Source organism: Botryllus schlosseri, chromosome 14, assembly GCF_051294905.1.
Source record: "Botryllus schlosseri isolate E-star chromosome 14, Bs_hap1, whole genome shotgun sequence".
Classification (NCBI taxonomy): Eukaryota; Metazoa; Chordata; class Ascidiacea; order Stolidobranchia; family Styelidae; genus Botryllus; species Botryllus schlosseri.
In genome coordinates this window covers 1821529-1844283 of record NC_137249.1, presented here as the reverse complement: position 1 = coordinate 1844283, position 22755 = coordinate 1821529, and the positions used below count along the sequence as shown (strand labels likewise).

At 38.0% G+C, this 22755-nt stretch overlaps 1 protein-coding gene across 2 annotated transcripts in view; it reads right to left on the bottom strand.

Moving 5' to 3' along the window:
• LOC145455724 (intermembrane lipid transfer protein VPS13D-like) overlaps nucleotides 1–22755 on the bottom strand; it is a 69682-nt gene that overhangs the window by 11685 nt on the left and 35242 nt on the right. For both annotated transcript variants that reach the window (XM_080333699.1, XM_080333700.1), the window contains exons 54-78: nucleotides 21873–22006; nucleotides 20882–21066; nucleotides 12886–13124; nucleotides 12063–12182; nucleotides 11401–11648; nucleotides 11095–11228; nucleotides 10065–10177; nucleotides 9185–9343; nucleotides 8676–8832; nucleotides 8450–8493; nucleotides 8096–8297; nucleotides 7291–7455; nucleotides 6217–6340; nucleotides 5938–6098; nucleotides 4962–5069; nucleotides 4544–4760; nucleotides 3907–4068; nucleotides 3652–3794; nucleotides 3434–3539; nucleotides 3016–3117; nucleotides 2238–2439; nucleotides 1837–2011; nucleotides 1275–1438; nucleotides 873–1143; nucleotides 154–293 (exon numbers count right to left, since the gene is read on the bottom strand). In XM_080333699.1, the coding sequence (XP_080189825.1) occupies nucleotides 154–293; nucleotides 873–1143; nucleotides 1275–1438; nucleotides 1837–2011; nucleotides 2238–2439; nucleotides 3016–3117; nucleotides 3434–3539; nucleotides 3652–3794; nucleotides 3907–4068; nucleotides 4544–4760; nucleotides 4962–5069; nucleotides 5938–6098; nucleotides 6217–6340; nucleotides 7291–7455; nucleotides 8096–8297; nucleotides 8450–8493; nucleotides 8676–8832; nucleotides 9185–9343; nucleotides 10065–10177; nucleotides 11095–11228; nucleotides 11401–11648; nucleotides 12063–12182; nucleotides 12886–13124; nucleotides 20882–21066; nucleotides 21873–22006 (3975 nt within the window). The remainder of the gene's footprint in view (nucleotides 1–153; nucleotides 294–872; nucleotides 1144–1274; nucleotides 1439–1836; nucleotides 2012–2237; nucleotides 2440–3015; nucleotides 3118–3433; nucleotides 3540–3651; nucleotides 3795–3906; nucleotides 4069–4543; nucleotides 4761–4961; nucleotides 5070–5937; nucleotides 6099–6216; nucleotides 6341–7290; nucleotides 7456–8095; nucleotides 8298–8449; nucleotides 8494–8675; nucleotides 8833–9184; nucleotides 9344–10064; nucleotides 10178–11094; nucleotides 11229–11400; nucleotides 11649–12062; nucleotides 12183–12885; nucleotides 13125–20881; nucleotides 21067–21872; nucleotides 22007–22755) is intronic.

Sequence of the window (22755 nt, the reverse complement as noted above, 5' to 3'; positions counted from 1 at the left end):
ATGAATGAAAAACCCGAATAACTTCGCTTCTACGGATTGGGATTACGTGAAATTTGTTTTGCATCGTTTTTCAACAATTTCATGGGGCTGACAGCAAAATTTGAGCTCTGAACCGGCAGAAAACCAACAGAAAATATCACAATTGCTACTCACGATTTATTAGTTGACGGCAGCTTCACGGCTTCCACAGCCAGAGCGGGATGAGGATCTATGGACGAAGACATTGTCTGCGTCCTGGATTTTGTCGGATGCAACACAACGTGCGGGCGGCCTCCGAACAATTGATTGTCAATCTGTGCCAAGACATTAACAACGTAAATACTAGAGTCTAATGGCCAAGTATAAAAAGTATGAAAATTACTGGAGTAAGCAGTTTCAGAACACCAGGTCAAGGCACCACATGCATAGGGGTGGCAATTTCCAAAACCTGTCAAAACTGCTTCAATTTATAAAAACCTACTATTTTTCAAAGTCCAAAGTGTAAAAAGTATGTTTTTTTGCCAAAAAAAAACTGTTCAATCAGAAGTAATAGAAATGGAAGTAATAGACCTCCCCCAAATATACATTCTGCTTTTCAAACTACAACGTGCAAAAAGTACATTTTTCGCCTAAACAACTGTTCCAGCAGAGGTTGAAGTAGCAGACCTGCCCCAAATATACATTCTACTTTTCACGTCCAAAGTGTGAAAAGTACATTTTTTGCCAAAAAAAACTGTCCAAGAAGAAGTGGAAACAGTAGACCTGCCCCAAATATACATTCTACTTTGCAAAGTGAAAAGCATAAAAAGTACTTGGATTTGCCTTAAAATCTATTCGAGTTAACTGCTATTTACTTGTTTAGATTTCAAAGTGTAAAACTAAGTATCACTTACCTGAATCTGTTGTATACTCAGCTTGAAGCTTTGCGTATCGTCAAAAGTCAATTTCATCGAGACGCCAGACAGCGTCAGGTACAGCAACTCTTCCGGGGTGTTACTAATCAGCGATACCCCGACGCCTTTCGCCATATCCACAGACAGGTGAATTCTCTTGCTCTTGGTCGCGTCTCTGCTATCGAACGACGCAGGGTCCACCGAATGCGAAGGCTGTCTGGTGATCAGCGTCCAGCTACCCGTGTCTCGACCGATTCCGGCACGTTTTTGCCTGAAGAGATTTATTACTTCGTTAATATTACCGCTAGAAAATTTGCAGCATTTAAAAAATAGATTGGAATTAGAATTACTAAATTCGCAAACACTTGGAAAATGAATCACATCCCGTACTGTAAAGCATACCTGATATCGATAACTCTGATGACTCTTGTGGGGCCGTCTCGCACAACTTTAAGCGACAAAATTCCACTCCCACCGATCATGCTTTCTTGACGGCAATGCTGATTCGGGGTGACCACGCCGCCCGACGTGTAGAGTCCCAGCCCGACTTTGTTAGACGGATAGGCCTTAATCAATGACAGACAGACATGAGTTCATTTACAAAATTAGCGAAAATAATTCAGTAAAATGGTAACCAGAGATACGGCAATTAGGCCATCGATTCCGACCATGCCATATTTGAAAACACTGTTTATAAAATATAATACGTATTACGTTTTTGTGATATATATGTGATTTGAAGTATTTGCTACAGTCAGTCAAGCTAATCAAAACAAGTAACTATAAAAAGTAAAAAAAAGTTTTAAAACGATTTAAAACACTGTGTCGAACGCCAATGACGACATGAATTAAAATTAGACCCACGATCACGCACAATTCAATCCATATCGCAAATTGTGAAATTAAAATCTTACGGCTCAAAATATGTGTCTCAAAGCTACAACGAATCAAGTCAGATTTTCACCTGCACACACAACGAGTCGGCACCTATCCCGCAACACAGCCTGCCCTCGGCGTTAAACTTCCACGTTTGAGATCTTCTCTTCGAATCCACGGGACAGACGGTCAGCGGCATGCTGCTTTCTCTCCATTGCTTTTCGGCAATGTCCAGAACGTTACCTTGAATGGCCGTCGATGAACTGATAAACAGAGGAGTAGCTTACGTCAATTTTTTCACATTTGAGATAATTAACGAAATCTTGATTTTTCTTTCGGCCATACCTTGGCCATAATTAACTTTGAAACAATATTGCTGAAAAAATGATTGATTACTTGATTACTATCACAATAAAGTACGTCTGTGGAGTGGATGAAAAGTTTGCAACATCCATCTACCATCCGTTATCAAGATTATTTTTCACTTACGCATATCTCAGTCTGGTGGATGGCGGCGAGGACCCCTCATGTCTCAAATAGCCTTCCGGGGTCATTTTCCACAGCTGCGAACGCTTGCCCGGCTCTCGCCTCTCCAACGTAACCGCATACGCGAATTCGTCAACGGAATGCCCCAGGGACTGTTCCCGGACCGCCAGCACCATCTGATGGCTCTCGTCCGGAGAAGTGGCCCCTTTAAAACGGAGGTGGTCAGCCTGGTAAGTATCTGCACTCAAGTAGACGTAGCGAAATGAATTTCGACTTCATTACAAGTATGGGACAAGATTTTGAATACCCAGTCAAGTGCAAGTCAGCAAGTAAAGGGTCGAGTCCGAGTCATTGTGTGTCGACTCGAGTCCGAGTCCAAGTCATTATGTTCATTATTCGGTTTTCAGTTCAATACGGTTCAACCTACTTTTCCAACTCTGCTCGAGTGATATAGAATGGCTCGCATTCATGATATCATAATTTTCTCAAGTCTGGACAGTTTCTGGCCCTATTTCCCAAGTATCAGGACTGATAGACGAAATACCATAATGTAGTGATTTTACTAATGTTCGGAGTGACAATGAAATGTCTGTCTTGGTCGTCCTAGTCTCCAGTCATATGACTTCGTTCGAGTCACGCACAATGACTCGAGTACAAGTCGAGTCAATACAAAAATTGACTCGAGTTAAGTCGAGTCACCAAAAAAAATTTCACAGTTGCTAGTCCCCTTTATCACAATGTCTGCAACTACATGCTGTTGCTGTGCTGGTATAAAACATACCTGACGAAGACACCCCGACCACGATGTAAATGTAATCTTCATATTCCAAGACCTTCTCCTGTCCAATCTCGTTCATGTCCATCGCCACAGAGCTAGCAGTGTCTGAAAGATTGAATGTTGGACTGCCAGGAATATCGCGCAAATCTAAAATCTATTTAAAATCGAATCCTACATATATTCAATATATTTAATAGCAGATTGCACATAGTTCAACATAGATATCATCAAATATATTTGTGTGTCAGCCCAACACATTCAGGTTTATTTCGGTATCAATATACTACCAATGTCTCAATAATATCCCAGCTAATTAGCGGTATGGCCGAATATTTCAAACTCAATGCCAACCAAAGTAAAATCGGATACGGCTACTGCTGGATAGTTGGACTCAACTACAAAAACTGAAGGTATATTATACCTCGGACTTGACAGAGTATATGCGCGGGCAAGCAGGGCTCGTCGCATGCGTACGGAACTTGCGTCGCAGGCGGCACCGATATTTGCAATCCTTTGTCTGTTCCATTCTGTGAAAACAAACAATCCAGAGTTACCTCTATTGCTAGAATCATGCTTCATTACTCGAGATCCGACAAATATTATTATTATTGTGGGATAAACTGTGGTGTAAACAATTACTTGTCTGATCACGAGCGGAGCCGATGACATATTGTCGACGCGTAACGGGGAGGGGCAATAGGAGACGTCGCCGTCGAAAAACATCACCCGATACGTGGCGTCGACCAGAGTGATTTCAACACGCAAGAAAACGCTGTAGTTGCCTGAAAGAGGTGAAAAAAACTGATTGTGTGATAAAAACGTGTTCGTAAAATTTTTTCAGGGTTTTATGTTGTGTGAGGTTAAATTGTCTGGTCAAAGCAAAAAAATACTTACGAGACATCATATCGTTGCCGAATATTCGATGGTGGAGATGAAACGCGTCGATTTGGTCGATAACAAATCCTCCCGACCAACGGCAATTTTTCTCATCCGTAAGTCTCGTGCACAGGAGCAAGTCCAAATCGGCACGCGGCCAATGAAAAACTACGCTCGACCCTGGAGCGATTGCAATGAAACGTTAATTTCAAGAAAAGCGATTTTCGACACGGATTAGAAAGAAATACACCAAAATTCTCAACAGCACGAGAATAAATGAAATTAGAATTAGAATTACAGCTACACATTTTTATTGCTAATTAGATTAAAATTAGAATAGCTGTATTCGCAAAAAAAAAACTTGAAAATTCAATTAAATTCCGTTTTGGAAAGAAATACAACAAAAACAACGTCAAGCTCATATCAAATCATTCTCATAAGTACAAGAATAACAAAAGTCTGTACACCAAGCTCGGTTCATATCGTACCATACAGTTCTCCTGTAGCATTTTCAGGAAAACCAGCAGTTAGATTACAATTGGGTTGCCAGCATTTTGCAATAATTACTCTAATTATACAACTGGAATAACTAGTTGTCCAATCCTGCACCATAGACATTCCCAATGCAGAACAGACCGAAAAAGTACCAACTTACCGGCCCTTATGGTCAAGTGCTTGTTCAAGCCTGCCCCGTCCGTGGTGTACGATGTCGCGTGTTTCTGGGCAAAGCTCAGCGTCCTGTCCTTGGTCATGTTGACCAGCAGGAAACGCGGCGCCAAATTCACGATGTGGGTGTGCAGGTAACGGCCCCAACCCCGCTGGACGCCCACGCCGATGTAGTAAACGCGGCTTGGGGAGTGGTCGTGGTTGAACTGAAAAAAGCACAAATGAAAATTAGGGTTGGCCGAAATGACTTGAATACGCGAACCTGAATTGAGTATGGATTCCTATGATTCGAGCCAAATAAGGTTGAAGATGTTTTGATATCTATATTAGGGAAAACCTAAAAGCTGAGAAAAAATGCGTTTTGCTTAAAGAACTATCACAAAGTACTTATTTTACAGAGTACAAACCATTTTCAGCTGTCTGGTACAAGTCCCGCCGTCGATGGAAAAACTTTGGCAGTAGGGAGTTGTGTGTCCACGGTGGGGATACTTGGAAGTGCCCTGAGCCGGTATATCCTGAAAATTTATTGCATATTGACATAACGGCAATTTTTCAGGGTCGCTATTTCTATTCAATACAGAATTTAATTCAATATCAGAGTTTTTGCGAATTCAGTCGTTCTGATTGTAAGCTAATTTGGAGCAAACTGTGCAGTAGGGTTGTTCCAAAATAAGTTTTTGTCTTCGGATTTTTGGGGATTCATTGATTAAATTGTTAGGTTGCTTAAAAAACGCTACACACTAAATTCGCCGCGATGTGAAAGCACAGGAGTTTGAAAATATTGTATTTTTTATAAAATTAATTAATTTTTTTTCTACAAATTTCAATGTCAAAACCATGAAATTGTCGATTTGTCTACAAAAACGATGCATAACAAATTCGACGCAATTCCAACCCGTAGAAGCGAAGTTATTTGAGTTTTTCATCCATAATTCGGGGATTAACCACTGTGCAGGCTATTTTTAGCGAGTCCAAAATTTTCAACTGCAATAACTTCGCTTCTACCGGTTAGCAGTGAGCAAAAATTGGTCAACCTCGTTCTTTTAGACAGCTTAACCATTTCATGGGGTTAACAACAAAATTTGAAAAGTTTTCTTTGTGAATTTCTTTAAAAAAAAATTCAATATTTTCAAACTCTTGAGCATTCCCATCTACCAGTTGGAATCAAGCCACATTTGGTCTGCAGCGTTTTTAGGAAGCATAGCAAATAAATGAGTGAATCCACGGATTCCGTAAAAAAAGGTATTTTTGAACAACCCTACTTTGCTATCGATCCAACAGTATTCTAATTTGGAAAAACAGAAAATTTTATAGCCGTACAAATCTGTCGTCAAATGCTGAATTAGCTGGCAAACCCTTTTTGTATCGATTGCCAGGACTGACCTGGTAGTATTCTCTGCCGAGTCGCATTGTGCACAGGTAAGCCCCATCTCGGTCTGAATACGAGAACGGCAGGGGCATCAGACTCCTTGCCCTTTCGTGTTCCTCGAATTGTCCGGCAAAAGATTTTAACGTGCCTTCCTGTTTCACGATTATAGGTAAACCTAAAACGTCAAAAGAGATTTAGGAAGTTCATTGTGGACTACAGCTTTGCTGTGAAATTTTACTGGTCCGCAGCTTGAAAATGTTCAGAACTGCTGATATATAGAATCTATGAATTACCAGTCTTATTCACAATCCAGTATCCGGCCATGATAGAAATTTTCACCGAGCAACCGAGCCTCCAAAATACTCGCACGTTTAATATCAACGTTCGGTCTTTATGGTCCACCATCACCATACGCATCTGAAATCAACGCGATATGCCGTTACTTGAAGCAAATTTTTTTGAGATCGGACCCCTTGGAGATGTTTCGGTGGTTTTTGTGTAGCCTACCAAAAAAATATCAGAAGCCCGTTACTAAAAAAATGTTAGCTTCCACACCCTATTTTACGTCCACTTGTATGAATATTACTTTATCATTAAAAAAATGTTGTCACTTTAGGCAAATCTCTATTTCGGCTATTTGATCAGACTTGTCCACACTACTGGATTTCCAAATTGTGCAACCAGAACTAAAGCTAATCACTTTTCAAAACTCACAACTAGGCATAGAATTGGAACTACTCGCTTTTCAAAATCCTCAACTAGAACTAGAGATAATCACTTTTCAAAACTAGCAAGTAGAACTTGAACTACTCAACTTTCAAAACTCACAACTAGGCCTAGAACTGGAATTACTCACTATTTAAAACTCGCAACTAGAACTAAACACTTTTAAAAACAAAGCCTATAACTACTCAAAAAACCTGATAATCTACATAATGTCTAAAAAAAGGTGATCACTTATCTCAATTAAGGCTATTTCATGCCTAAAAAGCTACCTGATGATTGAAGAAAAATGGTAGTCACTTTTACCGCCCTCCTTAGGCATCATTACCAAACGACAATCTAGTTCTGTGATTTCGATATTTCCCACCCACGAACCCCTAAAACTAGTCTGTCGACCCCGGTTTGACAAGCCCAGCTTTGCAGATTTGAAAACACGTTAAAAAGTTGAAACAAATCCATACCTATACAAACTATATTGAAGGATAAGTCAAGGACTAACGCTTGGAAATTTTAAAGAAATAACGAGTAATATTGGTGACAAAAAAAGGCGCGCAGAAATTAATCGATTTTATCATACCCTCCAAGAGTATACAGAACGGTTAACGGAGAACGAAAATGCGATAAAAATTAAAAATTATGCAGACCTGAGCATTACTCTCTACGTGCGGTATGGCCAGATCCCTGCATTGCTTGAATCCCTCCAGATGACAGCCAAAGATGAGCGGCTGTTCGTTCGATCCGGGGATCAGGTTCAAGATGTGCAAGGTCGCGTCTTGCCCGGGGCCGAGCTTACCCCCGACGGCTGTGTCCTGAAGCATATAAAAAGCGGATGAGAATTTGCAATATATAACGCATACGCCACAGAGAATATGATGCCAGATCTACACATCACATTATAGATTAATGGCATTTTTCATTCGACTTTTTAACAATGCCGCGTGTTGATCACGACTTCACAGACATGTATATTTCAGAAAGGAAAATGGTATCGAAAATATAATTTTATTTGATAAATCTAGATAATTCTAGTTTAATTAAACTAGAGCAAAATTTTAGACAACATAGGAATTTCCTGAAGTTGACAGCAAAATTTTGATTTAAAAATAATTTTTTCATTATAAATCCAAAGTTTTCAAACTCCTGTGCGTTCACATCAACCGGTTGGCATCGAGCCAAATTTGGTGTGCAGATTTTATTTTAAACAACCTAACAATTTAATCAGTATTCCATGAATCTGGAAAAAACTTATATTTGAGCATCCCTGCCGCTGATGCTAGGAAGCTCATTTTCGGCTTAAAAGATGCAAAAGCAACATGTGTCTATCTCATTTCCATTGAACTTTAGTCTGAAAAATGTACAGAAAAAAGTTACAAGCAAATTCCTAATTTTTTAGCAGTGGAATAGCACGTTTGTATTATAGTCCTTGATTTTTTTTGAGGCCTTACTTACCTTGAAAAAATACTGCATATCGCAAGGCAGCAAGTTGGAAACCACCACAGGCGGCAAAATCACGATCGTGTGTCCCGGCATGTAATGCGAAAACTGTCCGTATTTCGTTTCCGAAACCCTGTCGCGCGTTTGCTCAGACTCCATCAGCTCAAAAACCTCTTCCAACGAGGGGAAATTCTTCTTCTTGACGCATACCGCGAATCTGAACAAACGCGAAAATAATATAGGCTATTTCACCATGTTGGTACATTCATACGGCTGGATTTTTTCCACCATCAATATTGGCGCGCTTCATATGCAGTACAAGACACTCAAATAAAATAAAGTTTTGGTTATTATCTGACAAAAGCATACCTGAACGGATCATCATTTTTATCCGAGTCAGAACAGCAAGCAACCTGTGAAAAAAGTGGAAAGATTGACTACATTTTTACACAAAGCCAAAATAAGCAGTTTTGAATTGGTGATAACAGGGCTGTAACTGAGTCACAACTCGATTCTACTTATGTATTTTTGACTCGAGTCAAGTCGAGTCATTGTGATGACAGATTTACTATTCAAAATGGATCAGTAAACTTACCATGTCTGATTCGGATTCCACGTCCTTGTTGATTTTGTACCAGTAAACGGTCTGTTTGCTTGGCTGATACAAATGCTTGGAGCTGAACATGGGTCGAACCTTCACCCCGTACCCCGTCACTTGTATCGGAATATACTGCACCTCACCAGGATCCAGTCTGAAAGAGGGGTGAGATTTCAGAGAAAAATAGAAAAAATTGTGGATTTGATATGAACTGAGGTTGATTTTTTTCCAAGTTTGCGCGATTTTAGTGATTCCAGTTCTATTCTAGTTTGGAAATACCTGTGTAGCTATAATTCTAGTTCTAATCGAATTAGTAAATAACTGTGTAGCTATAATTATATTTCTAGTCTAATTTCAAATAACGGCGTATCTAAAATTTTAATACTAATCTTATTTAAAAAGGCTGCAAATTTTCATTTTGTCCAAGTTTACTAGAGCAAAAATTGAAAGAATTTCGATAATACGGATAGTAACTTTAACATAGACATCACACAGTAACCACATACATCGGTAGCGGTATTGGCTTGTCGCGGTTGTTCACCATGTAGATTTGTATCGGAATCTTGACGCGGCTTCGAATCACGAGAGCAGATCGGACTGTGATCACTTTTTGAGCGCTACCTTCTAACGCAACGGCAAACACAACGCGGACCGGCTGATTCTGACTGAAAATGAAATGGTAGTCGTAAATTAACGATGCCCACAAATAATACTGTTACCGCTATTGATATTGGATTTTAGTAGGGCTGTTTCAAAAGAACTTTTCTTTTTCCATATTTTACTGGCTACTTGAACAAATTGTTAGGTTACTTAACTGAAATACCCTGCACACCAATTTTGGCACAAACCAACAAGAAGCGAATTTATCGGAATACAAAATTTTGGCTTTGAAAAAAACTAGTATCTATGGCAAATTCTTCCTTTAGTAATTATAGATTCGCCCGCCGTAAATACTATGACTGGAAATCCTAAATTTTCAACATCAATAACCTCGCTTTTACGGGACGGAATTGAGTCAACTTCGAGTTAGTGTAGTTTTTCATTCATAATTCTGGGATTAGCGACCATCCAGGCTACTTCTATCGGTTCATTCACGCTTCTATCGGTAGGAAGTGAGCAAAAATTATTTTGCATCGTTAATTCTAGGCAACTTTACAATTTCATGGGGTTAATAGTAAAGTTTGATAACTTAAAAACTCATGTGCGTTCACATCTACCGGTTGGAATCGAGCCAAATTTGGTGTGCAGCATTTTTTTAGGCATGCTTGCGTTTAATCAGTGAATCTCCGGATTTTGGAAAGAAAATATGAGTAAAATAGGACCAATCCCTAAACTACCATATCAGGCATAAATACCCAGAACGGCTATAACAAAATTTCACCGTACCTGTACACATTCGAGCTGCTTACAATTTCCTCCCTCGCATGTCTAAAGTAGACGCCAACCTTGCTGATGGTGACAGGGGACAGCGTTTCCCACCCGGCCACTTTTGTGACAATCTGAAATGATCACCGAGCCAAGATTGTCGTAAAATTGACACAAACGGAGAGCTTGTTTCGTTTGCAGAGGTGGTCATGGCTGGGTTGTAATGACTCGAGTCACGACTCGAGTCGAGTCATGATTTTCTGATGACTCAACGTGACTCGGTACGGTAATGGCTCGACTCGAGTCAATCTGTGCATTGACTCGACTTGGACTCGACTCATTGCGCATGACTCAAGACTCAGACGGCCAAGACCGACATTTCATTGTAATTTCACAGAATGGTAGCCTACCACCCTATTGGTATTTCGTCTATTGGTAGGCTACTCGTACCTGAAAATGCGACCAGAAACTGCTAAAAGTGAAGAAAATGAGCATCTTATAATGAGAACCATTTGATATCACTAAACATAGTTACAAAAGTGGGTTTAACACGACTTTAACTGGAATCTGAGCAGTCAAAACAATGACTTGGACTCGGACTTGACTCGGTGGTGAACTGAAAATGACTCGACTTGACTCGAGTCAAAACTATAAATCTGAGATTGACTTGTGACTCGGAGCCTTGTGACTTGGTTACAACCCTGGTGCGCAATGGCTCGAGTCCAAGTCGAGTCAATACACAGACCAACTCGAGTCGAGTCATTTCCGTATTTTGAGAAAATGACTCGAGTCAAGTCGAGTCATCAGAAAATCGTGACTCGAGTCATTGCAACCCTGGTTGTAACCATATCACAAGTCAATTTGACTTTTATAATTGTGACTCAAAGTCATGGTGTTTACTGTTTGGCATCTAGTTCAAGTCAGCTTCAACTAACTTCTGTGAAATTCTTGGGTGATTTTGAAGGCCTCGGATTAATAATATACTCACTTTTCTCACTCTAAACATGCTTCTACAAACAGATAAAAGACATTTTTCCAATGAATATGATACCTGATGAAGAATAGTCTCTTTCGATCTTTTGTGTCGTTGTTTTTCAGTCTTGTCAAACCGAATTGGATGTGAATCTCCGGGCATGACCATAATCCAGTCGCTGTCTCTCTTTAACCGCTTGGTGGCGCTTTGACCTAAAGCAGCATAGTGCTAAAACCAGAACTACTAAAGTTTCAAAACTAGCAACTAGAGCTAGACCGAGAATTACGCAATTTTCCGAATTAGAACTACTGTACTCTCTTTTCAAAACTCACAACTACAACTAGAACTACTCACTTTTCATAACTCGCAAATAAAACAACATACCTTCCTTAACGCCCGTCTGCGTCGCCGGTTTCTGCTGTATCGCGGACACGTGCGTTACAAAATGCAGAGGGAGTCCCGTCAAGTTCCTCAGCACGTACGGAATGAACTGTTTTCTTTTAGCTGGCGACTCGCGTACAGACGCGGTGTTCTCCGAGTCGCATTTGGTCAACGCCTCGTAACCTCTGGTCCACGATTCTCTGGTTTTCTTTATAGTTTCCATCATAGTCGACGTGACGGTGATGTCCAACCTACAGATTGATAGGGTTGCAAAAAATAGTTTGCACATCAAATTTGGTCCAATTCCAACCCGTAGAAGCAAAGTTATTACAGTTTAAAATTTTGGATTTGATGAAAAAAGTATTTTTTTCCTCCCAAATTTCACTGGATACCCCATGGAATTGTCTGGTTGCATAAAATGAAGCTGCACATCAAATTTGGTTCAATTCCAACCCGTAGAAGCAAAGTTATTACAGTCTAGAATTTTGGATTTAATACAAAGTCTTTTTTTTTCCAAATTTCACCGGACACCCTATAAAATTGTTGAGTTGCATAAAAAACGCAACAAAACAAATGCCGCTCAACTCCAACCTACTGTAGCTAAGTTATCAGATATTAAAATTTTGGATTCAAAAGAAATGGTATTTTGGAGTTTTGTGGCTTACCTGTCAGAGGCTTCTAGTTTGACGTTCCATATCCCCGCAGATGAAATCAGACGGTTGTCGTACTTCCATTGCAAACAGCACCGCCACGGTTCCAGATATGGTTCCCACAGTGATAACATCCTACAAGAAGATGGCATCGAACAATTATTTACAAAAATTTAGATAAAAACAGACAATTTCAGTAGCACACACAAACATTGCAATATGATTCCAGTCCAATAGTGAAAATATACGTTTTCTGTCAATTAGAGTTCATTAATCATGATGGAAAATTGGAGTTTTCAATTTGGACTTCAATGGCGCTCAAATTAGCCAGTTTATAAAATGCCGGGTTTGCATCCTCACGAATATTTAATTACTATTACAGTACTATTACAAATCAAAAATTTCAAAAAACTTTAGCAATATGATCACATTTAATATCTACTAATTTTTGTTTTTGATTTTCTGAAAATTTGAAAATCGGACTTAAGCTACTTTGATTATACAGCGACGATATAAATACCATTACACATATACAGGATTGACCTTGAGATTTGCAACCTAGATCCATAAAATAATACCACAGGCTATAAGTCACTGAAGTATTCAAGCATACCAAGGTTGCAACATAGTAGCATAGGTATCAGACCAAGGTAACAATGAAAAGAAAATATTGTTTCGCCCCATTCGACCTGTGACGAAACACAGCTTTGCGCGTTAGCACGCAATTAGATCAAAGTCAGTGATCCATAATATCAAACCTACAATCGAAATTCCGGAAATTGTAATGCTTTACATACGCACAGCACACACTATTGAACCAAACTTAATTTCGGCTAACCTGTTGTAATAATCTCCAGACAGAATAAAACTGGCTTTTCCTCCGTAACAAGAGTCTCCATTCAATTCTACATTTTTGGAGAAATGCTGCTGCAAATTGATACTTTTCATTGCAAATTCAGCCAGGGGTACGTCGCTGTCTGCGCAGTCGTCAATCAGACACACGGACGTAGAGTTTACTTGTAAAAATACTTTCCCGATACTCAGCGGCATTTCAAAATCATTCCGCTTCGCCTCCTCCTGAAAAATAATTTGATCTGGGTTTATCAAATGAAGTCATGATTCTCAGTGCAGATTACTATGGAATCTTCAGTTGATCCATTCAATATTTCCTATCTTAATTGAGAAGCATATCCACACTGAAATAAACCAGACTATCTTCACGATAGCTCTGAAAAAATGGAAATTTTGCAATCCTTATACTTCAGAGACTCTCATCTCAGACTTGAAGGAACTGAAATTTTACATAAAATTGAATATGTATAATCGTAGTGACATAAACCAGAATATTTTCGGCGGACACTTGTCAGGGGTGATCGTCAGCAACAAGTAGAGAATTGTGAAGAATATCGCATTATAAACGATTATGTTTTCTACGTTTAGAAGAAATGTTTGAGTCAGCAGTACGCCAAATGTAGCTTACAATGCAATTTCATGTACAGTTGAGGTCCAGATGTTTAACGCAGAGCGTTAACATGGCGTTAACAATATATATTCCGTTATAAGGTGCGACCAAAATAGTCGGGATTATATCAATATGAATATATTATTGAATCATAGATTAACATTATCTAACAGAACCAATGACTTAAAGATTATCCGTCATACATACAGTACCATAGGAGAGACAATAAGCTAATAAGAATGTCCTAATAAAAAACTCAATGCATACCATCTGTCTTTTTTAAACAGAGCAATGATTGATGACACAACCCCCACTACCGAATACATCTCATAAATCAAAAAATTGATGTAATAATCCATAAAAAAATTCATTGGAACATACCGAATTTAAAGCAATGGGTATATGATTGCTTGATTGAGTAGCTGAAAATATTCAAAATCTCAGATTATGATTTTTTGGGTGAGGTCAACTTCACGAGTGTTCAAGTTTCGGTGTATTTACCCGTAAATAAGCGTGAAACCCTTCTCGGAACTAACAAGTCAGCGAAGGATGAAGAATGCTTTTCACGTCCATTCAAACAGAACATATGTGCCGCAGCAATTTCAGAGAAAAAAGGACACACAATATCATATTGATATCGTAACATATGACCGTATTGAATGCATTGCTGTCAACGAGGAATGTATCGAGACGCAAATATTGGAGCGTGACTGAACAAATACTAGATGTTACGCAGGCGAAAAATGGTTAAATCACATGAGACGTGCTTCAGAGCTGCACCAAAAGTGATGGTGTGCGTGATTTTATTAGAATATTTGGAGTTGGATTATATCAATCGTTACTTAACATCAAGTTATAATGATTTATCCATTGCGTTGCAAGAATATTTTACCTATGGTATGACATGTAGAGTGTAGACATTTAGTGCAGGTTCAGTATATTACTATCAAGTATTGAGTCCAAGTCTACAAGACAGTCTACTAAATTATTTGTGTTGATGTAATCTCACAGACGTCATGATTGGTGATATACAATTTTTTATTCTCTAATAGTTGCTGACGATCACCCCTGATAAGTGTCAGCCAGAAATAATCGTGTTTATTTCAGTATGAATATATTATTCAGATGCATACTAAATTTCTGTACCTCCAAGAGTATTTTATAATCCCCAAAGTGTTTATTAGTTTTAATTTGAGCTTGCATTGAACTAATAAGGAGCCAATCGAGGAATTTAGTAAGGCTACTTGATATTTGTTATTATTCGTGACATATATCATCTCGGTTGATGCTAAATCATGCAATGACACCCCGCTCATATATTTAGCAAAATTCCGGTACGCCATTGAGACTTTGGTATCGACCCGGCATTCTTTTCTGCACGACTTCCTTATAAAGCATTAAATATGACAGGAAACGGATGACGGCTGTGTATAACTGTAAGATTATTTCCAGCATAATAGATCATCAAAAAGAGATAGTTATTCAGGGAGTTACGGACAATGATTTCAAGATGTGTCGCACGAGTGTTCAAAATACGTTTTGAAATTAAGTTTTGTTAGCAAACGTTAATTTTTTCAGTTGTACCAGTCGCAGCTCCGAACTAGCTTATAAATAGTAGCCTACTCAGTTATTTAAGGGTGAGACATATAATGTGGAGAGATTCTTGAAGGTACACAACTTCAAAATACAATTTAAGGGTATATTCATATTGCAATAAACCTGATTATTTTCGGCTAACACTGGTCATGGATGATCGACAAAAACTAGTAGATATTGGAAGGAACACTGCATGTCTGTATATCAACAACTGTTTGGTTTAATTTCAATATGAATATACTATTCAAATATTATGTCGGTGAAAATGAAATAAGTTTCGTGCCTTGAAATGATCTAAAAAGAGGAATCATGTTCAACAAACATATGGCGATCAAGATGAAAATATATCAATATTTCCATTCTTGAAGTCAAGTAATTTCTGTGTTAAACGGGTCTATTGTTAGAAGAAAGACAATGTGAATGTTATGATAAGCCAGGAATGTGCCACATCACTTAATACCCACTGGAAAATAGAAAATAATTAAATCAATGTGCCGAATTTAGGTCACGTTGTCCTAACAGAAAAGCACACAAGAAAAGCGGCGCGTCTGTTGCTTCTAGGCGAGGTCAAGACTTAGCAGAACAGGTGACAATGTTTGCACAAGTAAAATAAAAGCCGCCGAGGGTGTGATAACACAGAAGAAATACCTTGTGTCCGAAACTATTTCAAGTTACGTGACTTCACGTCGAAGGTGCGTAAAAATGCGTGACCGTAGGCTTGTCGTGTTGTATTATATAAGAAGCAGGGCAAAGTTGAAACTGGGTAAAAATGGCTGTTTCCCTTTTATAAAGGAAGTAACTCCGAGAAAGGTCTCATATTTAGCAGAGAGAGGATCTTAGCAACACTTTAGTATAACATATGCTTGGCACGAATGCTAGAAATTAAAATGCACGTTTGAAGAGAGTATTGGAGGAACAATAGCCTACTTCACCATACAATTGAATAATATATTCACATTGAAATATATTGAATATTTTCGGCTGACACTAGCCAGGGGTAACCGTCAGGCAGCAACTGATAAAGAACTGGAAAGAACATTATAGGACATCAATAATCATATCATGATATTTTGGCAGCTACTACAGATAAAATAATATCAGACAGCATCTTATCCAAAAATATTAGGGCTACTAATGGCTTTTCCAAATTAGATTAGAATTATAGCTACACAGTTTTTTTTCCAAATTAGATCAGAAGTAGAAATATATATATGTATATACACAACACGTAGCTTTTTGCAGATTAGTTTAAAGTTAGAATTACTGAATCTGCAAAAACTTGAAAATTGAGTCAAGTACAGTTCATACCAAGTCACATTTCCTTCTAATAAGCATGAGAATGGAAAATGTATGTATAGCAAACTTGGCATGGTTTGCACTATACAGTTTTCCTGCAGCATTTTCAGGAAAACCAGACACTAGATTAGAATTAGAGTGAAGAAACATTTCACAAATTAAATATGAATACCGGCATTCTGTTTAAATTAGTCTAATCACACAACTAGAATTATTACTGTCTCGCCGCTACTTACAAAGCTCGGAAATTGGGACTAGAGATGGCCAATGCAGGTTCAATAATAAATGATTAATCCATAATAATCGAGGGTCGGAATAAAATCGCACAATGACATGCTGCACATTATGATTGAACTGCCCGGTTGATGGAGGTAATATCAAATATCAAGCTACTATCAATTGCATCTCAGGAAGTGCCACACAGTTTCAGCGTGGAGCTATATCCTGTAATGTGAAGCTTTTGCAGGGCACAGCAATATTATGAAGGTACCAAATGTGTGCGCTCATTGCTCAAGCATCAAGTAGATGCTGAGCTGATGCAGGAAGGAACTCTTAAATATATTTGAGCAAATGTTGGGTATCGGCGGAGATTTGGTGCAATGCACATTGATGGTATGATGCGATAAAACCAAGTTTAGAACCAATTGTGTGGCAATAGATTGGTCTCAATTTATTATAATCCGTCCGTAACACGAGATCATAAAGTATTTCTACAGTTGGTCGCATGCACTGTACCATGAAAGCAATAAGTTAGATATTGCATGTTAACAACTGACGTAGCGGACTGATATTTGAAGGCAATAAAATTATCACATTTACATTAAAAAGGTCAGGTGCATTAAATAGGTTTCAAATCAGCACCGCTAATTAGCAATTAGTGCTAATATGTTTGTTGTGATTGTGATTTCAAAAAGGCAGGCGTATTCTAAACTGCGATTCAGTATTGAAGATATTTTCACAGGTATGGAATAATATGAATGATTTTAAGAGCTTCTTGGAGGTGCAGAACTTCATTATACAATTGATTAGTATATTCATATCGAAACAAATACAAATATTTTCGGCTGACACTCATCAGGGGTAATCGTCAGCATCTAGCAGAGAATTGGAAAGAACATTGTTATACATACATATGTAATCTTCTTTCCAATTCTCAACTAGTTTCTGACGAGTGTCTGCCGAAAATATCCGGGTTCATTGCAATATCAATACACTATGCAACAATAGTACTGTTAGAGCAGATTCTGATATTTTTTTGAAACTGATTCTATTAAACTTTTAGTAGTTGGAGAGCAAGAACGTATTATTATTTCTAAAAATCTTATTGACTTTCCAATAATAAGTAACATCTGTATCCGTTGTTAACATTGAGTCTACTTTGGAACCAAGTAATATGAGAGATTACTTTCGCTCAGTCGAGAGAGCATCAGTTGAAATGTCATGCGCTAAATTTTATTGCCGAGGTCAAACGTTTGAATCCACTATAAATTGTAGCATACTGACGTTTATTTAGAAAGTGATTTAGAGCGACGCCATAAAATGACGGCTATCCGCAAGGTTACGGAATCGCTATGTCAAAATATTTCAGCAACATTGTAAAAATCTCGGGATGCAATCATTTATTGTTGGAAAATTATGTGTACGGTAGCTATATTTCAAATTGTAGGCTATTCTGATTGGGGAAAAAGTCTGTACAGGTAGTTTGTAGTTTCAACTCCAATTCAATTCTAATAAGAAAGAAGTGTGTGCAGCAATAATTGTAATAAGAATATTCACAACAATGCAGAAATCACACCACAGGTCCAATCAAAAATCAGTTCCAAACAAATCCGTGCCAAAGCCAGTAAATCGATAATAACAGCCAAAAAATAAGTCAAATTAATCGTTAGTCGAAGGCGGGATTATTATTTGCTCAAGGCAGGTAGGGTTGCCAAAAACCAATCTCAGCATAAGTAAAATTGCTTTCTCGTTCATAAGCATAACGGCAGTGAATAGATTGTGCCAGACACGGAGAAATTATACAGGTAACAGTTTTAACTAAGTCTTTGCCAAGAAAGGTATGAATAGTTTCGATTATTAACCGAAGAATAGCTTTACAGCAATATTCTAGTGTTATTATCATGAGTGGTATATTGATATTGAAATAAAAATGAATATTGTCGGCTGACACTCGTTAGGGGTAATCGTCAGCAACTAGCAAAGAATTTAGAAGAACATTGTATATCAACAATCGCACAACCAAATGTGAAGTCAGAGGCATGAATATTTGTATAATCAAGGCAAAAAGATGATATTTTCTGGTTTATTCCAAGTTTTCTGGATGAATACGCTATTAAATTATATATTGAAGTACTGTGCCTTAAAGAATCTGCAAATATTATTACGAGGCAATGTTATAAAATCACAATTAAAAATAGAAGTTAAGCCAAATGGACAAGCTTCCAATATATATTTCGATATTTAACGGCTAGATTTTGTTTCTCAGATTTACATTAAAATATTCAAACTACTATTAAATTGATAAGAAGTCATACACGGATTATTTGAACAGCTGTTTACCGCTGTCGAATTCTACTGAAAGCAGAAAAAAATCAAGATATCCAACACCCAGACAATACCACAAGAGCTACACAACAGAAGATCTACCATGCCTTTTGAAGGCCTGGCTACAAGCAACAAACGACAATGCACGACCGAAATGAGTGCCATAAAAGGAACTTCGTTCGAAGCCACATTCTGGAGCCTCAGCGCGATGAACTTATTCATAGACACAATTACCATGGTGCCTCAATCGGACGAGACCACAAGAACTGTAACAAATTCATCGCCATTTTTATTATCCGGCGGAATGCTACTATTAATAATGTTATTCGACAGAATCATTAACGATATTCGGGTTTTACCGAAATGGATTTTGTTGATTTTAATTTTTTCTTCACTTCCGCGCACATTTATTGCCACTTTTCTTACTTCTTCCGAGGCCAGTAATCAATGTTTTACAGTTATAGCCATTTTGGCGAGATTATACGAAATAACGATGCTGTTATTGATCGTAGCGGCGAAAAAACTGGAGGCTTTTCTAAAACACCACGGTTTATGACACTTGCGCTCTATATTTTTACATACAATTGAATATTGTTATATTGAAATAAACCCAAATATTCTCGACTGACAGCGATCTCTTCCCGACCCTGATTGTTCGAAATTCCATGACGGTGATGTCATATTTTGTGATACGATTGTTGATATACAATGTTCTTTCCAATTCTCTACTAGTTGCTGACGATTGCCCCTGACGAGTGTCAACTAAAAATATTCGTGTTTATTTCAATATGAATATACTATTCAATAGTATATTGAAGTTCTGTACCGCCGAGAGTGTCTTCAAATTTTTATAATACAAATACACCGCTGAATCGTGTAGCTGAAACGGATTCCGATATGTGAAAGTGAAGGTTCCGAGTGAGACTACGCTTCACTTAAATGTGAAAGTTATGCAAGACTGCTGTTCGTTTAGTATCGAGGATATATTTGGTCAGCTCTAACGGACGATATTAAAAAATACTCCAATACCAAAGTGCTGTACAAATAACAATCGGACGAAAATAGAGTACGGCGAGTCTAAATGTGACAATGCACACAGCAACTAAGTCTAGACTGGTAGCCGGGTGAACAATGTACACTGTACTTGTACAGTACACGGAGCTGATCAACTGTTGAAGGATGGCAGAAAATACTATTATAATAAATGAAATATGTCTGTACATTTGTTGTGAGCAGTATATCTATATAGCAGTGATTCCCAACCTTTTTGGATGTCGGAGCCGCATTTCAAACTTCAAAGCACGTATGGAGCCACATGAAAACACTCGAGTAGACTACTTATAACGGAAATTTACAGGTAGCTAGCCTACCTCTGGATCTCACCATCCAGCTTATTCAGAAGCATCCACATAGACTTCTATAGATTCTATATCGGTTATTTTAGCATTGATAGACGCAGACTGGCGAGTGCTATACATCGAAATAAACTGAAAATGCATAGCATTACTACTACATACTGTTATGTCGTTAAGTGATAGCCCTTCATGCATTCCAGCACCTAATGCACAAGTTTGCAGGGATTATGCGCTGAGTAATATTGGACAATTTATGCTCGACTATGAGCCGTTATTTTGATGCCAGTAAAATTGTTTATTCTTCCCAGAGACGATATATAAAGTTCTATGACCTGCAGAGCTCAAGATATATCCTCGTCTGACGGGTCAACCATCCATTTTACGGTAGTCTGCAAGGATTCTCTTCCCCGTTTTCAGAAGTGGCCTTGGACGACTTTAGAAATAACTACCATCCCTCATTTTAGCATTCATATACAAAAATTGACTATAACTATACGTAGAAACAAAAAACAACTGTCGTCTATTATATTTTGTGATGTATTTAGAGGTCAATCAGAGCCACAAATAAGATTTCAATTTACCTTGAGTACTTCTGACATGGGTTGAACGCTTGCGTTTGATAGCAGCCATTCGGCTGCGGTATCGACAGACCCGTCTTCCTCCGCCAGTGCCTTTAAAACGTCCTTTTTCGAAAAGCCGAGCTCCCGCAGTTTATTGATGTCTTCGAGCGGAAATTGCAGTATGCTCCGTGTGCCAGACACAAATTCTGGAAAATTTCGAAACGTAACAGAATATAAACAGAATATAAGTAAGCTTTTAAAACTACAGAATTTCATAGCCCAACAAACAATGTGTAAATTAGGGTTGTTCAAAAACTTTTTTTGTTCCTGTTTCCGGGGATTCACTGATTACATTATTACGTTGCCTAAAAACGCTGTACACCAAATTTGGCTCGATTCCAACTGTACATGTGAACGCACAAGTATGAAAACTTGAAAATTATTATAAAAATTTTATTCATTTTTTCTCAAATTTTACTGTCCACTCTACAGGTTGGAGTCGAGTCAAATTTGTTGCGCAGTATTTTTCAAGGCAATCTAACAATTCAATCAGTGAATCCCCGGAATCCGGAAAAAAAGTTTCTTGAATTGCAAAACCTGTCCAATTTTAATGTAAAAATACTGAGAACAAAAATTGATCGAGTCAAATTCGGTGTAGAGCGTTTTTTTAGGCAATTCCCGGAATCCGGAAAAAAGGTTTTTTGAATTGCAAAATCTCTCCCATTTCAACGTAAAAATTCTGAGAACAAAAATCGATCTTCCATTTTTGCAGGCATGCCATAGCCTAAGGCTCGTAAAAGTGGATTCATTAACGTTCAAGCCAAATTATGCATTTCCGTCCGGAAAGAGGCGAATATTATATAGTCTCGTAGAACACTGATTTCATTAAAAATCGTATCGCTGGTACATTACAGACACATACATCCAGATGAGCCTTGAAATTTGGTGAAAATTTCTGTCCGCCACAAAACCTTGCTCATAATATCAAGTAGCCTACGATATATCGACCAACCTCTTTTCTGAGGTTTTGTCTCTGGGACATTCACCGTTTCTCGCGAAAATGACTTTGTAATGGCGAGGAATAAAAGAAGATCGTTGTAGGACACGCGCGTATTCAATTCGGTGACGGAAATTTCGAATTTGTTCCTGAGAAAATATAGTACAGAATTGAAGCAGTTGACCAAGGTTTACAATGCGGTAACAGTGAATGCGGTAAAATGAATAGGATTGATTCTGCGGAAGCGTTATGAAACATATTTTCAATATGCACGCTAGCACTGTTCAAAAATAACTCTTTTTCCAAGTTTTACTGCTACTTGATAAAATTGTTAAATTACCTAAAAAACACAGCTGAACACCAGTTTTGACTCAATTCCAACCCATGGGGTCGGAATTTTGGATTTGAAAAAAATAATTCACGGTGGCAAATTCTTTCATTATATATTACAAATATACCCACCGTGAATACTATCATTTGAAATCCTAAATTTTGAACATCAATAACTTCGCTTCTACAGGTTGGAGTTGAGCCAAAATTGTTGTGCACCGCTTTTTTTCAGACAACCTAACAATTTCACCAGGTAGCCAGCAATATTTGAATTTTTTTTATCGAATAAATCCAAAACTTTACACTATATCAACTTCACACCCACCTGTTGGAATTGAGCCAAAATTGGTGTGCCGCATTTTTTTAGGTAACCTAACAATTTTATCCAGTATCTAATGAAATTTGAAAAAAAAAAGTTATTTTTGAACAGCCTTAATGCACGCGAATCAATTTTAAATAGCATTTAGCGTGGCTTAAAATTACATTAGGACTATTTCCTATCCTAAAATATCATCGCCTCAAATTCAATTACACTGAAAACAGTTCCAAGCCGTAAAGAAAAATGATC